This window comes from Hipposideros armiger, unplaced genomic scaffold, assembly GCF_001890085.2.
Source record: "Hipposideros armiger isolate ML-2016 unplaced genomic scaffold, ASM189008v1 scaffold_1259, whole genome shotgun sequence".
NCBI classification, from domain to species: Eukaryota; Metazoa; Chordata; class Mammalia; order Chiroptera; family Hipposideridae; genus Hipposideros; species Hipposideros armiger.
Window position 1 is genome coordinate 229,961 of NW_017732609.1, and position 19,040 is coordinate 249,000.

The 19,040-nt window shown below is 39.7% G+C and overlaps 2 protein-coding genes across 9 annotated transcripts in view; both read left to right on the forward strand.

The window, feature by feature from the left end:
• Positions 1–2,065, forward strand: part of CSDE1 (cold shock domain containing E1) — a 38,384-nt gene extending 36,319 nt beyond the window's left edge. For all 7 annotated transcript variants that reach the window (XM_019633214.1, XM_019633216.1, XM_019633217.1 and 4 more), the window contains 2 exons: positions 290–422; positions 767–2,065. In XM_019633214.1, the coding sequence (XP_019488759.1) occupies positions 290–422; positions 767–814 (181 nt within the window). In that variant the 3' untranslated portion in view covers positions 815–2,065. The remainder of the gene's footprint in view (positions 1–289; positions 423–766) is intronic.
• A 145-nt stretch (positions 2,066–2,210) lies between these two features.
• On the forward strand, positions 2,211–10,473 carry NRAS (NRAS proto-oncogene, GTPase). Of its 2 annotated transcripts, XM_019633223.1 has the most exons (7): positions 2,211–2,323; positions 2,817–2,944; positions 5,054–5,232; positions 6,824–6,983; positions 7,554–7,677; positions 8,021–8,062; positions 8,172–10,473. In XM_019633223.1, exons 2-5 carry the CDS (start codon positions 2,834–2,836, stop codon positions 7,671–7,673), a joined length of 570 nt encoding a protein of 189 aa, XP_019488768.1. In that variant the 5' UTR covers positions 2,211–2,323; positions 2,817–2,833; the 3' UTR covers positions 7,674–7,677; positions 8,021–8,062; positions 8,172–10,473. The 2 variants fall into 2 exon arrangements, with proteins under 2 accessions (XP_019488768.1, XP_019488769.1); XM_019633224.1 differs by lacking the exon at positions 8,021–8,062 and having other exon boundaries at positions 8,137–10,473.
• Positions 10,474–19,040: the final 8,567 nt, after the last annotated feature.

Below are 19,040 nucleotides of genomic sequence, written 5' to 3' on the forward strand. Positions count from 1 at the left end.
TCACATCTGCTCTGTTGTTTTATGTGTCTGTGGAACTGGACCAGTCTAGGGATGACCCTCACTCAGGATAACTTCTCCCAGCTCCTTGCTGTCATATACCTGGCGTTGGGAATAAAACATAAGCAGACTTGTCTGTCCTGTCTTGCTAGCTAGCTGGCTAGATGAGGCAAGAGTTTTCCCCCTCATTAAAACTGAGTCATTTGGGCAGTTAGGTGGAAAACACACCCTGCAAGGACTTGCTTTCTTCCCACCAAGCGTCGTCTCTGCTCACCTCTTCACTTTGTTCCAGCGAGGGTCCCAAGGCTGTTGCGGCTCCACGACCCGATAGGTTGGTCAATCGCTTGAAGAACATCACCCTGGATGATGCCAGTTCTCCTCGCCTAATGGTTCTTCGTCAGCCAAGGGGACCAGATAACTCAATGGTATGAGGGCATACAAGGCTTGGGGGAAACTGACAGACCAGCACATTACTTGAGGTCCTGTTTCAGCATATCTTAGAGCTGTAGGTATTCAGTATTGCTTATAACTAGTAAGGACTGCTGAGACAGTGGTTCATCCACCAACATAATGGTTGCAGAAGCACATTTCTTGATTTTCCTGATACTTTGAACCTAGTTTAGGTAATAGAGCAGGAGGGCTTACTATAGATTTCCTCTGGGAAAGAATTGGTGGTGGTTAAGATGATTAAAAGTAATGCTTTTGGAATTGTGAATGTACTGGGATTGTCACGCACTAGGGTATTAACTGCAATTTTATTTTTTCACAGGGATTTGGTGCAGAAAGAAAGATCCGTCAGGCCGGTGTCATTGACTAACCACATCCACAAAGCACATCATTAATCCACTATGATCAAGTCGGGGGGATTCTGGTGAAGGGTTCTGAATACCTCCCTCTTCATCCCTCCCCAAATCTGGAATACTTATTCTATTACACCAGTTTTAACACCTTCCTCGTGTTATGTTTAAAAATAAATAAATAAATTTAAGAAAACCATTTTAAAATTATGCACAGTTGCAGCCTGGAAAACTTAAAGGTGGCGCCTTATAGTATCAATTTTAGGAGCTTTATTTGGTGCATTTACGCAACTGGTAATTGCAAATTCCACTTGCCTGTGTAAGTGAAAAATATAATATAGACTGTTATCTTGTTGGCCCTATGAAATTCTGCACTTGATATTTAGTATGTACTCTACCTTCATTACTTCTGGCAAGACATTCTGCCTTAGTACTCAGTTGCATTCTCTTTCCTGTTCATTGTGCTTTAATTCTGAGAACCATATGAGGGTAGAATATATTAAAAATTACAAAAATTTATATAGGCATACCATTTCCTTAAGTTGATGGCCAAATGTTAAAATGTTATTTTTCATATCATTTATAATCTTGTCACAGTCCACTTAACGAAGTTTGGTTAGATTTCAATGAAAATTATCTTCCAGAGTAGTTTTTTTTTCCCCTGGGATGGGAGGGGGGGGTAAACTTGACTACAATTAGATGTATGGTGCAGAATTTCATGCAAACGAGGTGTGCCAGCAGTGTGATAATTTAAACGTATTTAAACAACAAAAAGGACGAATGCACAAACTTGCTGCTGCTTAGATCACTGCAGCTTCTAGGACCCAGTTTCTTTTACTGATTTCAAAACAAAACAAAACAAAAAAAATAAAAAAGTTGTGCCTGAAATGAATCTTGTTTCTTTTATAAGTAGCCGCCTGGTTCCTGTGTCCTGTAAAATACAGGCACTTGACCCTTGGTGTAGCTTATGTTCGACTTTATATTACGGGAATGGATTGGTCCGATTTCTTGGTCCTCATCTTGAATTGGCCACATTCAGGACTGGGTCGCTGGCCAGTGGAATGAAGACTTTGTCCACCAGATGACGAGGGTCAGCTCAGGGGGATGTCGGGGAGGGCGCTTTTATCTTCCCTGTTGTCGTTTGAGGTTTTGATCTCTGGGTAAAGAGGCCGTTTATCTTTGTAAACGAAACAGTTTTTTGCTTTCTCCGGTTTTCTGTTAATGGCGAAAGAATGGAAGCGAATAAAGTTTTACTGATTTTTGAGACACTAGCACCTAGCGCTTTCATTATTACTACGTCTTGTGTGGGAAGGGCAGGTCTGGGTGCGGCTTTCCGCATGACTCCTGGCTCGGAGGCCCACGTGGCCTGGGCGGGGACTTGGGCGACCGGGGCGCAGGCTGATTGCGTAGCGGGCGGGGCCGGAAGTGTCGCTCCCTAGTGGGGGCTGTTCATGGCGGTTCCGGGGTCTCTAACATTTTTCCCGGTTGTGGTTCTAAATCTGTTGGCAGCGGAGGCACCGGAGCTTGAGGTAAGGCTCTGGTGTGCGTAGCGTTGGGCTTTGGAGCACACATGCATCTGGCTGATGCCGGGAATCGAGCGGAACCTGGGAGCTGGAAACAAAGGCCTTAGACGGGGGTCCTGCGTTTGGATCTCTACGGGAGAGCTCTTTGGACACAGGCAGGAGAATTTGAAGGGGGGACGGTCTAGAGGCAGCCCCCCAGAGCTGACAAAATTTGCGGGAAGTGCAGGAAGGGGGGGTTTCTTTAGGCTGAGGGCGGGGCCCAAGGACTGTTGAAAAATAAAGTTGAGGGTGGGGGTAGCCAGAAGAGTATAATCCAGAATGCTGAGACCCACACTAGACTGCAAGTGCTTTTGCGTTCCTGAATCACTTTGAGAACCAAGTGGAGGGTTACGTGTATGAAACCGATACATTTTAAACTGGTTTTACTATTGATTATAAAAGTCTTTGAAGTACTGTAGATGTGGCTCGCCATTTAACCCTAATTGCTGATTTCCCACAGGTTCTTGCTGGTGTGAAATGACTGAGTACAAACTGGTGGTGGTTGGAGCAGGTGGTGTTGGGAAAAGTGCGCTGACCATCCAGCTAATCCAGAACCACTTTGTAGATGAATATGATCCCACCATAGAGGTGAGGCCCAGTGGTAGTCCCCTGACCCTACCTCTCTCTTTCGTTTTACCCTCACCCTTTAATTAAAGGAATAATCAGGAGAGAAAGTGGAAAGTTACTTTGGGTACTGCTTTCAGTAGTACAGCAAGTAAAGCTCTTCTTGTTTGTGGAGAAGAGTTCATTTTTATGAGCTGCTGAAGAGTTTCTAAAAAATTTACAGTTTTTAACAGTTCTGCAAACTTGCAAACTCAGTGTTGAACTCATTTAGTTTTTTCATATACGACAGCTCTATTAAAAAACAGGTCATAGGTAAAGCAATTGTCTGACTAATAGCAGGATGGAGATAAAGGATTCAAAGATCTGGGTGTTCTGCAATTTTAATTTCTTAACCTAGTTGAAGCAGCTGAGACTATGGGTTGGAATAGAAAGAACATGAGATTTTGAGTCACTGTGCCTAGGATTTGGTCGCTGCAGTCTACTTAGTTATGTGATATTGAGCAAATCAATCACTCATGAGGAAAAAGCTTCATTTTCCTCATCTGTTAAACTACTGTAAGCTTGTCCTGTCTACCACACAGGGATTTGAAAAATCAAATAATATGTTTAAATTTTTATGAATGGTAAAGCACTGCATAAATAGTACTTTAAAATTCTATTGTTTTAAAGGAGAGCAACTTGTCTGTTCCCCTTCCCCCAATTCCCCAATAAAAATCTCAAAAAAAAAAAAATTTCTATTGTTTTTGAGGGAGTTCATGTTATAGATTGGCTTCAACAAATGGCATCCAAGGTCCTTTAAAAGGCTTTATAATTTTATTCAATTTAGAAATGTCTAACTTGAGAACATTATTTTAATCCACAGCTGGTCTTCCTTACCATCCAGCGGCTGTTTAATGCAAGTTAACTCTAATATAGCCATTATTAAAAATTAGTCATTTAGTTCTTGTCAAAAACCTTTATTTTAGGCTTAACAGCTTTAGTATTAATAGTTAGAACCTTTTAATATTTTTTAGAATTTTATTTATTGGGTAATTTACATACAGTAAAATACATAAATCTTATATCTACAGTTCAGTGACTTTTTAAAATTCATATACATTTACGTAACCACCACTCAGATAAAAATATGTACTATTTCCAATGCCCCAGAGAATTCTCGCGTGCCCTTTGCAGTCAGTAAGCTCCCTCACCTGCCAGGAAATAACCACTTCTCTGACTTCTGTTATCATGAATTAGTTTGCCTAAAACCTATCTTTACAATTTTTGTTTTGCTCACCTCCTCAGAAAAGCCACACACTTAACCATATTTCATGCTCTAAGAAGTTTTGGCGTTGTGAACTCTATGTTAATGTTAATTTGGAAGTATATTACAATCCCACAGAGAAGTGAGTTACAGAGGAACTGATCAATGGGCTGGGAAAATAGGCCGAATTCTGTTTCTGGAGTCAGATACTTAGTAAAGTGTGATGAGGTTATTTTCTTTGGCAGTACTTAATAAATATTAAAATACAAGTAAAATTTTTGCTTTTGAGTCAAATAGAAAGTTTTTTTCTTTTTTTATTATCTATGCATGTCTGAGGAATTATTAGCCATACCTTGTTTGGAACCTTTAGGAATTAGGAATATTTCCTAAAAGTACAGCCTGTCACGATGAGAAAAATATTTTGATATTATAACCTTGTCTGAAATAAAAAGCATTTGTGTGTTTAGTCAAAACACAAGCGACACTGTAACCAGGCCCAGGTTATAATTGGTGGAGATACATTTACAATTTTAAATGTACAATAAATAAATAAGAAAAGCTCAGTTAAATACACAGCAAACCTAATCTGTAGTCTGACTGCAATAGAGCTTTCTTTTGAATTACCACATTTTTTCATCTTTTCCAGGAACAGAGTGTCCACATTTTCCTGTCTGCACACATATAGGATTGGGGGCTTTTTTCCCCTAAGGAGACATTAAGTACTTCTGTTTGTGAGCATATATTAGCAGGTTGAGGGATGAACCAAAGAGACAGAAATGGACTTGGGTAGGAGCTTATTTAACCTTAGCAATAGCATTGCATTCCCTGCGGTTTTTTATAAAAATGGAATCTCCCTTTCTCCCCACCCCCTCCACCCTCCACACCACCAGGATTCTTACCGAAAACAGGTGGTTATAGATGGTGAAACCTGCCTGTTGGACATCCTGGATACAGCCGGACAAGAGGAGTACAGTGCTATGAGAGACCAGTACATGAGGACAGGCGAAGGTTTCCTCTGCGTATTTGCCATCAACAACAGCAAGTCATTTGCAGATATTAACCTCTACAGGTACTAGGAGCGTGAGTGTGTCTGAAAGGATGAACTTGAAGTGGGTTCTGAAGTTTTGTAGGGGGATGAGGATACCACACTAGGAGAGCTAGAGCTCTTTTAATTAGGAGAGCTAGAGCTCTTTTAATTAGGAGAGCTAGAGCTCTTTTAATTAGAAGAGTTGGTTTTAGGTTGTTTGACATTGTGAATCTAGGGTTATTACTGAAAGTTAATATTCAGTTTCTTTATCTATAATCTGGAGATAATAGTACGTACCAAGAGTCTTGAAAATTAAATGAGTTAATAAATATGCAAATTACTCAGAACAGTGCCTATCACATACTAAGTTTATGCAGGTGTTCTGACTATGGCCTTGAGTCCTTCCTGGCTTAGGCCCCATCCAAGTGAAGATGTCTGCTCACAGAAATAAGCTAGTCCAAAACTGAATTGGGTGGCTTTTCCCCTAAATTTGCTCTGCTTTCCATTTCCTCTCTGGAAATGATAGCAGTACTTAATAAAATGCCCAGCACTTGCCAAGGACTTAATACATATTTGCTGAACTTCTGGAAGTCATTTTTCTTCTTAGCCTGTCTTATATTATCCCTTAACACAGGCCACTGTTGTCACCCCCGAAGTTCGGTTCTGCAGCTGGCCAGTGTAATACAGTTTCGGGACATGTCTTTGTATGGAACCCAAGGGCAGAGTCTAAAGCAGTGCTCTGTGGAGTGGTAGCCACAACCCATATGTAGTTATCTTCAGTTAATTAAAATTAAATACAATTGAAAAAGCAGTTCCTTGGCCACATTAGCCACTAATTTCTCAAGTGTTCAGTAGCTACATGTGATGAGTGGATGTAGTTGGATATTGCAGATACAGAACATTTCCATCATGGGGAAAAGTCCTGTTGGACACTGTTGGTCAAGAGAATAGAGCGATAGTTTCCAGACTACTCTGTGGTATGTCTTGTATGTCACTGAGGGAGTGCTGTCAGTGGGGACTTCCAGATCCTTTAGTCCTCCTTTAATAAGAGCAGTTCTGGTGTTTTCTAGTTTATATCTTGGACTTCCAGCTATCATTTTGTTTGAAGGGAGCTTTTGGAAACCACCCATCTAGAGAAATGGATAGATCGTCTTCCATTAAATACCGTCACTCTCAAGGGAACCTCAAAAAGTTACTTAGAGGCAGTGAGCTTTTTGTACTTTGGACCTTAATCTACAGTGCGATTCAGAGTTGCCAGTTAAATTCAGAGCCAAGCTCTGTGGAAGAATCCAGGAGCCTAACAGGGCTATGTGTCAAGACAGACTAGCTACGCGTTTCCCCTCGGAGGTGAACTGGCACTTGGCTTCCCAATGGCTGCTGAATCAGGTCTAAACCAGTCTCCTCATTATACAAGGTCTTTTATAAGTATTGGGTTGTTGGAAAAGTCATGACGTATTTTTTCTATGTTTTTCGTTGCAAAAATGTGTCATGACTTTTCTGATAACCCAATAGTAGGGGGGAAAACGTGAAACGACTAGACGCTAATAAAATTCTCTAGATTCCTTTATGCCCTAGCTGTTTATTCCTTCCAAAAAGCTCATTCTTGTGGTATATAACATATTCCTTTTTTTAGGGAACAGATTAAGCGAGTAAAGGACTCAGATGATGTACCTATGGTGCTAGTAGGAAACAAGTGTGATTTGCCAACAAGGACAGTTGACACAAAACAAGCCCACGAACTGGCCAAGAGTTACGGGATTCCATTCATTGAAACCTCAGCCAAGACCAGACAGGTAGAGTGCAGTGTTCAGCATCTGGCAAGGGTTTAGTTAAGGCAGAAGAGTTTGATTGGTTGACTCTTTGCTAGAGATCCAAATTCTTTCTTGTTACGGATTTTTAATGGTGGTCTATTTTTTTAATCTTCAGTTTAAACCTGAAATGAACTTGTTAATGTTCTGGTGTGGCATTTTTACTCCCTTATTAATATGCACAAACATTACTAAAATGAGCACCCTTGATGAAAGATACTTATAAGCATTTGTCCTTTCTCCATCAACACCAGCCACTGTTTAGGGCTTAAGTTCTGGGTGGAATCTTTTAGATCTGGTAGTTTTGTATGTCCCACATTAACAATTTTCCTTTGCTTGAATGTTATTTTTTTCCAAAATGTGCGATTTGTATATTGGCCTGTTCACACAGTTCCATGGGAATGCTAAATTTAGTGTCATCTTTCGAAACCACCGTTTTTTAACAGCCAATAATAACTGAAATTTTAAATCCATGTAAAGAAGTACAAATGAGAGAGAGCTTGCAACTGGGATGGTGTCTGTTACGCTGCCTTTATCATTTTGTTTCTTTTCTAGGGTGTTGAAGATGCGTTTTACACACTGGTAAGAGAAATACGTCAGTACCGAATGAAAAAACTCAGCAGCAGTGATGATGGCACTCAAGGTTGCATGGGCTTGCCTTGTATGGTGATGTAACAAGGTGAGCGTGTGCTTTCTTGGCATAATGACAGATCGTATTATGTAGCATTGGGCAGTCGGGAGCAGTGTTGCTGTTATTTTTTTCTATGTTGTTACTTAGAATTTCTGTTCACTTAACTAAAATATGTTCCTTATGGAGCCCTTCTTTTTTTTTAAAGTACTGAGGTCTAAACTTTTTAAAACATTTAATTATTTTCAGACATTACATTTAAATAATATTAGAAATTAGAAGACATTGCTTATGGCATATGTGTATATCGTGTTACTGGCGCTGACCAGGAGTTTGAAGAATCACTACATCGAAACTACATGATAATAACATGGTGTGTGTTCTTTTCTTATAGATACTTTTAAAGTTCTAGCATCAGAAAAGAGCCACTGTCAAGGTAGGACAACTTTGGAAATAAACGTAACATCATTCATGTTGATTTCTTCCCTTTGTTTTCCTTCTACTCTCTAGGTGACATTTACACAGAAATTCTATCTTCATTTCAGCTGCACTGACAATGACACCTTGGTCCTGACTTCCTGGAGGAGAAGTATTCCTGTCATTATCTTCAGTCTCACAAAGAAGTTCCCGCCACTTCCCCAACTCTCAGTAGATCAGTACAATATTCCCTTTTAAGAAGTTCTCAGAATAACTACCTCCTCACTTGGTTGTCTGACCAGAGAAATGAACCTCTTGTTACTCTCCAGTACTTTTCCAGCCTGGGTTCTCCCCAAACACACAGAGACACACCTCTGCCACCCCAGGTTTTTCATCTGTAAAGCAATTCATGCTCTGAAACAGAGAAGCAAACTGTAGACATGATATTCTCTAGAAAACAATGTCTTGAGCTCTAAAGTAGCAACTGCTGGTTATTTGTTTTGTTTTGTTTTTACTTTTGAACTTGGGACTGTGTTGGTTTTTGGAGACATGTTAAACGTTGCTGTTTTGCTGGAAATATAGTTGATGTTGCTGTTTGGTTTGCTCGTCATGTTATTGGCCGTATTCTATCAACTGGCATCTGCTCTTTATTCAGAAATACAAAAGTGAATAGTGAGTACTGACTTTGGAGTCTATCCTAGTCTTCTCAACTTTCATGCAATTAAATCTGACTTTCACAATGAAGTGCCTTTTTCCTAGAAGGGATTTGTAAACTTCCTGTACAATAGTACTTCAGTGGAGTAGATGTCTCGAAAACCATTATATATGAAAATGAATGTCTGAGATATGTCTGACCTATCTACCTTTGAGGGAAAGATATAGCGATATGGTAGCAGATGCCGTTTCTTACATGGATGAAGTTAGCTTCCCAGAGACCTGTTTTTGGCCTTCCCAAGAGACAGATGAAACTGGAAACAGTTATAAATAATTTCACTTAATTTTTACCTACGCTCCACTTTTTTTTTGTAGGTTAGTACCTACAAAATGTAATTTGTTTCTTCTAGCTTACTGATCATCTGATGTTCAGTGAACTTCATATTTTAAATTTGGGTCATATCAGAAAGCTCTACATTTTCAGGTGATCAAAATTTGATTCAGTATTACTTAATGATCAGTGATTTTTCAAGTCTCAAACATATATTAACAGGCACATTTTCACTGTATATCATGGTATCTTAATGATGTATGTAATTGCTCTCAATCCCCTTCTCAGTCTTACCCTCTGTCCCTCACCCCACAGTAACTGCAGTTTGATTATTTCAGTTGAGTAAAGCATGGTGCTAATGGACCAGGGTCACAGTTTCAAAACTTGAGTGAGCCAGTTGGCATGCCAGAGGGAGAAATTCTGCCACATTTGCTTATTGCACCACTAACTCCAGCTAGTCGTTTTGCCCGATGTATACGCTTAAGCCCTACGAGGAAAGGAGAGGTCAGCTAGCACAAATCCTTTACCATGACTGGAAAAACTTGGTATCCTGAGAATGGTCAGCTTAGAAGTCCTTATCCATAAAGTATCTAGACTTTTTCTTAGCCACATGGAAGCTCTAAATTAAGCCATATTTTTCCTCATTGTTTTTTTGAGAATGAGAGTGCCTAAGATTAAAATTTTAAAGAATTTTCTTTATCCGTAATGTTCTTTGAAGGGTTTCAACCAGGATGTTGATTAACAAGTCTGTGCATATGAGATAGCAAAAACTGGTCAGTCAGAGGTTGTTCAGAACAAGAAATAGCCTTTGGATTGAAATTGCTGTTTGAGAAGGGAATGGAAACTGTAATTAATTGTTATGATTTGGAGATTTGGCTTTTCCATTTGCAAATAAAACCCTGATAATTCTAATGAAAATTAGAATTAGATAACTTTTGATAAAAGACTAGTTCCAAAATGACCACCTTCTGTTCAGGTCTTTCAATATGTAAGTACTTACTGAGGTCCTCCATCTTCTAATATGAATTTCCACTTACTAAGCAAACTCCACATTTCCTTGAAACGAATTCAGAAGAGAGGAAGAAATACACACTGTGCCCAGAGTGTAATAAACCTGGAGAGTTTGCAATTAGTGCTAATTCTGAGAGCGTTCATAGTGCTGCTGTCAGCACCTGTGAACAGAAATGCTCTGCTGCTTTGTTTCTGTTCCTTGGGAAGCATCACTCTAATTTTTCTTGGGGCTGGATTGAGGCTTGTCACCTCCATTGTCGACGTTGTCTTCCTCCTGTTTCTGTGACTGACATTGTGACTCTTTTTTTCTAATGTCGAATTAGGGGAAAAGATACTGATTTGGGGGCTCTTGTTTCCATAGCCCTTGTATGTATGCACCTTACAGTTTTCTCCAGTATGTTGTAAGCACAGAAGTATCTAAATGGGGCCAAAAATCAGACTTGAAAACTGTTCTCCTGATAGTTTCTTAAGAAGTTACACATAGTTGTGAACTCTGGCACAATAGAGTGACAAAGTTATAGTTAAATGCTGAATAACTTCAGTTAGTGCAACATAAAATGGGGTTTTTAGAATGTGTTTGTAATTGCTGAAAACATTTCTAGTTTACCTCAAAATCTGGAAGTCTCTTTCCCCAAGTTAAGTGCCTGGCCAGCTGTCATAAATAAAATGACATCCGACTTTGTTTTTTAAAGGTTGCACGTTCAGGATTGTGAAAATAAGATGTTCTGTCTAAAGGCTACCAGCTACCCATGCCTAATCTGTTGTGTGCTGTGTTTGCTACAACAGCTTAACCATAGACTGTTACTTGGTAATACAATATCATACTTACTAGGAGTGTAATGGGTAAAATTATTCTCAATATATTTTTTAGTGGGCCCCATGTTTAGGCATTCATCATCCTTTAAACTGCTGTGAATTTTTTGTCTTCACTTGAAAGCAAGAATAGAGAAACACTGGCCGGCCGAATGGCTCAGTTGCTTAAGAGCCCACGCAAGAGTTTGAGCTCTGAGCAACAGCGGTTTGATGCCCGGCCCGAGCTGAGTTGCCGCTGAGCTGCCAACAGGTGGCAGGATGGCTCAGCTAAAAAAAAAGAATAAAAAAAGAATAGAGAAACACTTCAAAGGGATACTTTGTTTCTTTCCCGTTCCAGATTTATGAGCATAATCATATTTTACTTTACATTTACAGTCATGAACTCTTAAGCTGGCAGCTACAACCAAGAACCAAAAAATGGTGCATCCTGCTTCTTGTAACTCATCTCTGCTAATAAATGACAAGAAGCAAGGATAATTCATTAGGGGAAATATTTTATTTGGGTGGTTTCTATAAACAAGGGACTATAATTCTTTTACGTTATTTTTCATCTTTGCTGTTTCTTGTCCAGTGTGCCACAAAATTATTTTAAGGTGTTTCCTATAAGAATTGTTTTAAAAGTGTTCTCGTTATCCGAGTAGTTGTAGATATATTTCAAACTATAACTGGTAATGTTTAGAAGCCTGAGTGCTAACCTAAGAAGTAATTGAGTGAATTCTACTCTGGAAGGAAGGGATGATCTCAGTGGATGTTGTATGACTTTTATATTTCTGTGCCATCAAATATAGGTTAAAATGATCAACTGTGCAATTCTGCTGTTTAAACGGGAACGATTGGCCTTGGCCCTAAATGAGAGGGCTGATGTTTTAAGTTGCCTATTTTATTGTAAATTAATCCATCCTAATTTTTAAAAATTTGGTTGAATGTTTTTCTTGTTTAACGTTTAAAAAATAAAAACTGGAAGTTCTTTGCTTAGTTATAATTGTTTTTTCTACTGAAGTGTCTATTGAAAGTTAATATCAATTTCAGACTTGGATGTGATGTTTGGATATGTGTTGGAAGATGTGAGTTCTTCATTTTACCTCAATATAAAATATACCAAAGCCTGCTTTAAATTTAAATTAGTACCTTGCTTTAAATTACTGCCTTAGGGGAGATCCATAGCCATGATTCATAGCTATGTGTCAGATTCTATCACATTAATATGAAGTGCTTAAAGCTACCATTGGAAATCTTTTGTCTCATCTTTATATTAACTGCATAGTCTACCAGCCAGTCTTGGTACAGTTGGAAGAACATCAGTCTAAGAGCCAGAGAACATGGGTTCCAACTATGATTTGACTACTCTGGCCCATAGTTTCCTCATTTGCAAAATAGGGAAGTTGAATTAGCATAGCTCAGAATTCCCAACCCTAATACAGCAGGAGATACTTACAAAAGAATGATTTCAAACCTAGACTTTTTCACCTAACACTGAAATACTGTGATAATGAGGACCTTGGTTTATTCTTCCAAAGATAGCTATTTTAATTTTGGGGGGGGTTTTTTCTTTTCATTTTTTTCCTTAAAAAAGGATCAAGGAGTGGAATCGTTAATATTTGGCTGAATTAAGCTTAAGAAGCCAAATTTAAGTGACAAATACTGTTTCTACATGGGGCTACTAAAAAGATTATAAATATTTTAGATTGTAAAACAGATATAACAAAAGTCATGGATTTTGTGTTTCTAAATCAGATTTCCCCCTTAAATCAATCACCTATGCCTCATATCAGATATTCTGTTCTGCTAATATTTGACTGCCCTATAACTGAGAAAGAAGATGTTTTCTTCAGTTGATACCCTGTTTCCCTGAAAATAAGACCTAGCCGGAAAATAAGCCATAGCACGATTTTAGGTGCCAAAATATGGCACCTTGACATTCTGAATATTTTAAGCTGAAGGAGTTTGTGGAAAAGGCACCTTTCTCCCTGAAACAGGTCATAAAACCCTCATGCGAGGGGTGCGTGCCCTCCATATCCTGGAGGAATCATGCTACGGCTTATTCTCTGGCTAGGTCTTACTTTCGGAGAAACACTGTAGCTGCTATTCTTGCTTGGCAAAATGAAGCTACAGAGAAACGAGTGATGAAAAAGTAACTAAAGAAGCTTGTTTATTTAGGGTATAAGGAGACCTATGGGCCTCTGAAGGTCATTGAAAGGCCAACATAATCACATTAGTTATTTGATATCCATAAATACATGTAAAGGGGCCAGGAGGCTGTACAAGGGATCATTTTCCAAAGCTGTTCGAGAGACATTCAGAGAATGTCCAGCTCCATGACTTGAGAGCACAGAGAGAATCAAATGGGAAGGGTATGGTTTGTGTGAATTAAAAATAGCAGCCATTAAAAAAAAATAGCTGTGAACTGTGGTCCCATACCTTAATAATAGAAGACTGGAACCCTAGGAACATGCAAAGTACAATAACAAATGACCTTTGCAATGCCAAAAGGAGCAAAAAGGGGTGCAATTCATGAGCTGGTAGTAGACCCAGTGAATTGCTCATTCTTACCTGGAGACTTCACACTTGCACCAAAATAGTTTATTACCCTACTGGAGAGGGTTGGGGGCGTGTTCTTTTTCAACTTAGAAAAATGAACTTAGTCTCTCCTTAAAAGCAGTATAAATACAGATTGCCAGGAATTTGTAGGAACTGCATAAAGAACAAGGTTGCACCTGTCACACTGGGAGTCAATAGCAAATGTTTCTAAAGATAGAGGCAGCTACATGCCCAACACGACGTGGTTGGAACTAAGCAGTTGCATTACTAGAGCCTTTCGATGCAGGGCCCTGAAATGTTATCCAGGTTAGGAAAAGCAATCTTCTAGAACAGCTGCTGTGGAAGTGATAAAAATTGGTACTATATATATATATTTTTAAAGATTTTATTGGGGAAGGGGAACAGTGTGGGGAATTGGGGAAGGAGAACAGCCAAGTTGTTGTCCTTCAGTCTTAGTTGTGGAGGGCGCAGCTAGCTCAGCTCCAAGTCCAGTCACCATACAGCCGCCCAACGGTAGCTCGCGGCTGCTCAGCCCAAGGTGCTGTGTTCAATCTTAGTTGCGGATGGACTTAGCCCACCATCTCATGCAGGAGTCAAACCGGAAACCTTGTTGTTAGGAGCATGTGCTCTCACCAGCTAAGCCATCCTGCCACCTGTTGGCAGCTCAGCGGCAGCTCAGCTCGGGCACAGCTCACTGGCCCACGTGGGAATCAAACTGGCGACCCTGTTGCTCAGAGCTCGCGCTGTTAACCAACTAAGCCACTCGGCCGCCCTCCCTCCCACAAAAAAAAAAATTGGTACTATTGATGCTTTCTGTAGGAGCTTGAGATGTACGAGATACGTATGATAAGTCTAAAAGAAAACTCACACGTAACTTTAAAACATGTTAGTATAAATCAATCCTCCACATTTACAACTGAGACCCGACATCCCTGCTATGAATTGTTTTTTAATCAATGGAATGAGGTTTAAAGGCTTCTTGAAAGTTAGATCAAGAAATTTAAGTTTGTGCTTGTTTTGCCTGTAAATTTGAGGAGTTTGACATTTAATATAAAAATCCAAAATGAAATTCTAGCATGGCATATGAACTGAAATTACCAAGGCCTGTGCCCCTGTCACTCCATCATTCTGTAGCTGCTGTGACATTTCTTCTCAGAGAACCACGTTGGACCCCACTGGGAGGCATAGCCATGGGTCCTCACAAAATCTTATTGATTCACTGGCTCAGTAAATTTTCCTTTTGGCTTTTCTTCCTAACTCATTTAGAGTTTTATTGAACACCTACTATGTGCCCAGACACTGTGCTGCTCTGGGCATATAGCAGTGAACCAAGTAGACTGGTTCCTTACTCAGCTATTATATTCTATTGAGAAGAGGATCTCTGAAACAAAATTTCTTAGTTGTAATTTGGTGATTGTTTCAAAGGAGAAGGACATTGTTTACCCTGAGACATAACTTGCATAGACTTACTATTCCAGCTGCCGCCCTCTTGAAACTGCCCAATGTCAACTCCTTCCCAATTTTTCTGAGAAGACTCAAGGCTACCTAGATCCTGTCTTATGCCTCATTGCCACTTGAGCCTCTCCTTTTCAAGTCAAGTTGCCATAGAAACAAACTATAGATTACTTTGCAATTTCAAAGTGGTCTTACATGCCTCATCTCATTTAAACCTCCACAACAGCCATGTAACACAGGAATGCTCCCCACCTTACTGATGAGAAAACTGAATCCACTATACATGGATGGATTTATTCAAGATTTGACCCCAGGTCTCCTGATTTCTGCTCTTTTTGGTTCACTCGTAGTTTGCAAACTGTGCCGCTGGGAGTGTCAAGAAGAGATGTTTGAGAAAATCTTGAGTGGGTGGGGCTCTGCTCTTCCTCCCTTGTCCCCCTCTTCAACAAAGCAGTTCCACTTTCACCTGATTTTCATTTGAGGCTTCCATTCAAGATTTAGTTTGAAGATTTCATAAGTAAACGTTTAAACACCACTTGACTTCACCAATCTACTCCTACCACCATCTATCAAACTCGGATCACCATATCACACCCTCATGTCTAGTCCAGAGTCCAGTATCCCCTAGGCACAGTCACGATCAGGGCCCAAGTAAGCAGCAGCAAGGCAGGATATGGCACAGTGGTTAAGAGTATGGCCCACTCTGGATCCAGGTCCCTGGGCTTAAATTCCTCCTCCACCACTTACTAGCTGTGAGACTTCGGGCAAGTCAACTTCTTATACCTGAATTTCTTCAACTGTAAAATGGAGATATTTTCTCCATTTTCTATATTTTCTCTTAATTTCTATATTAATAGTTCCTCAAAAGACTACTATTGTGAAAATTAAAGGAATTGATATATGTTAAAAACAAAACAAAACAAACTTGGAACATTGCCCAGCACTATTATTGCTTGGACCCCCTAGTATGCCTTCCTCTCTCTTCTAAGAGAATGCACTACATTGTTGAAGTCTATATTGTTTTGTTCAAAGCAAACTGCTGAATTTCAGTTTCATTCAAGGGACAGGAAATAAAGTCAGTTTGGCTCATGGAAAAGGATGAGTTTTATAAATTTGACTTCTTTATTTTTAGGCATGCATGGGAAACTATTACTGACAGGACAATGAAGCTGAGTCCAGTCAAATACCATAAGATTCCACAGATTTAGTTGTACTCCAAACGGAAACGCAGTGCTTAGGTACAAGGTAAGTGTTATACACCTCTAACAGGGTGACAAAAATGTCTGTAGTTGTTGCCAAAGGGTTGTATTCCCAAACCAGAAGTCGTAATGAACTCAGACCTGCCTCACTGAAGCAATTCACAAAGGATTAAGCTGCTCCTGGAAGCTTACTAAAGACAACTGGGAGCCCCATAGAACGCTTTGGTATCTCTGAACGTTGAGTGACTGAGGGCTTTGAGGGGGGTGGGGTGAAGACCAGGTTGGACAGGGGTGGGAGCTCCTAGCAGGTTTCAGAGCAGGGAGGGAGACCTGCTGTTGCAGAATAGAAGGGCTTTCTGGTAAAAAGGAAGCCAGGCAGAACTGATGTCCTGTGTATAGCTCATTTCTGTTAAGTGTTTGTCGTCTCCTTTCTGTAGAGCCTCAGGTATCTCTAACGCAATTGAATATAAGAAATATCCCTTTAAAAAATAATATTTGAGGCAGCCGGTTACCTCAGGTGGTTAGAGCACAGCCTCATAACACCAAGTTTGCTGGTTTGATTCCCACGTGAGCCAGTGAGCTGCACTTTCCACAACTAGATTGAAGACAACTGCTTGACTTGGAGCTGATGGGTCCTGGAAAAACACACTGTTCCCCAATAAAAATTTCTAAAGAAAAAATAATGTTTGTAAATTTGTTATTTGGAACGCTGAATGTTTTCCACTGGACTAATGTTCGTTGTAAATGATAGTTAGGTTCCCAGGTTAGCTCCAACCAATGGAGTCCATAACTTAGCTGAAATAGTGAGATTAACAATTTTTAAAAGACATAGAACTGGGTCAGGGTCAGCCGAGTGGCGCATTGGTTAGGAGTTGGCTTGGGACACCAGCTCTGAGCAGCAGGGCCCCGGTTCGGATCCCACATGAGGGCCAGTGATGCTGCGCCCTCTACAGCTAAGATGGTGAACAACAGCTCGACCTGGAGCTGGGCTGCCATGAGTCTCCGGCGATGGTGTAGGCTGCGGTGGGGCTGACCAGCAGCGGGTGTAAGCTTTCATGAGCTGCCGTGAACCGCTGTGAGCGGCCGTCCAATGCCGGGCAACTGCCTCACCCAGGAAGAGCGTAATGATAATACCAACATGGGCCAGTGAAGTGACGTCCTCCACAACTAGACTGAAGAACAAAAGGACGGCAACTTGTCTGTTCCCCTTCTCCAATTCCCAAATAAAATCTTAAAAAAAAAAAGAATATAATACAGTTCTTCTGCTAAAGACTAAAGCAAAATATAGAATTATTGAGACTAGTTTGTATTATATATTGATGCTCGCAGAAAAGCAAGCTTAATTACAGAAAAAGAAGTGGGTAGAGATGGTCCCATTGAAGGAAACTTCTGGACGTTTCCCCTTAATGGCTGTAGATGATGATAGGAGTGGAATTTGTGTTATTTTGTTTTACTTTAAATTCAGTGGGGTTTTTTCCTTACAATTGAAATAATACTTGTTAATTGTAGAAAATTCATATAAGCCAAAAGAAAAAGTTAAAAAATTGCCATCAACCCACTACCCAGACAGAACACTGGTGTAAGTTATCTAGGCTGTTTTCTATGTCTATAGTGATAAATTAAATGCCTTTTTTGTTTTTCAAAAACAAGATTATACTATGTATACATCTTTGCAATATGATTTTTTACTTAATAAAAACTTTTTAATGTCTTCCATGTTAATATATATCCATCTACATCATCATGTTAATGACTGGTATTTTATGTTATGGTTGTACCATATTTTATTTAATCAATCTTCTATTGCACACGTGTCGGTTATCCCTATTTTTTGGTTCTCATAATGGTTTGGCTACCATTAATATTCTTGAAATCTTTGAGTACTTATATAATAATTTCCTTAAGATAAAGTCAAAAACGAAATTGCTATGTCAATAGATATGCAGATTGTTAACGTTTCTGATAAATACATTGTCAAGTTTCCTTCCAGAAAGACTAAAATCGTAAACTTCTACCAACCACATACAAGAGTGTCTATTTCCCCATGTAGTAAACATTATTATCAAGAAACTGGTTGTTTTTTTCTAATCAAATATACTTCAGATTTTATGGGAAAACAAAAATAAACTGAATTACTTTTTTAAAACACTAAATGTTAGAATATATTTTATTCTATTTAAAAGAATAGCAGTTTTAGAAACTCTTCATTGTATAATCAATCTTATTTTTCTAATCTGCATCAGGTGGAATTCCCCAAAAGACAACAGTCTCTTAAAATCTTTTCATTTTTAATATGATGGTAAAGACTTAAAATTTGTTCCTTACTTTATCCCCGTTCTCTACCATCTTTTGTCTGGACATCTCTACATGCTAGCAACTTTACAGGCATTAATTCATTTACTCAACGAATCAGGAATATTATAAATAACACAGGCTCGAATACCCCAAACACTTCTCCCACATCTCAGAGTGTCTCTGCTTGCCTTCTTCTTCCCTCTTCCATTCCAGGCTCAGAGGAAAGGGTCCTCTCCTCTCTCCTGCTTCCACTGGAAACTTGTTCTGTTCTTTAGTTTCCACTCTGCTTATATGTTTATTATCCCCCAGCTACTTGTTTCTGCCCCTGAAATTATTTAAATATGCTCCCTTTACCCTAGTGCCCTCTAGCTATCATTTTATTTTTTTTCTCATACTTTGACAACATCGTTAGGAAAAAAGGGTTTCCACTTCCTCCCTACCCCATCCACTCTTTAGCTCACAACCATCAAGCCTCCTCCACTCCTATGACTCCTCTAAAATGTCTCAAAAAGTGTGGTGGCCACAGAGGTGGTAAAAGAGGCTCTTAAAAAGTCACTTTTGGGGCCGGCCGAGTGGCTCAGTTGGTTAAGAGCGCGATCTCTGAGCAACAGGGTCGCCAGTTCGATTCCCACATGGGCCAGTGAGCTGTGCCTGAGCTGAGCTGCCAACAGGTGGCAGGATGGCTCAGCTGGTGAGAGCAC

Excerpts from the sequence above, each read along its gene's own strand:
- NRAS (XM_019633223.1), top strand. The coding sequence starts at position 2,834 with ATGACTGAGTACAAACTGGTGGTGGTTGGAGCAGGTGGTGTTGGGAAA. Across the intron at positions 2,945-5,053 it reads AATATGATCCCACCATAGAG|GATTCTTACCGAAAACAGGT; the intron begins GTGAGGCCCAGT and ends CCACACCACCAG. Across the intron at positions 5,233-6,823 it reads GCAGATATTAACCTCTACAG|GGAACAGATTAAGCGAGTAA; the intron begins GTACTAGGAGCG and ends TCCTTTTTTTAG.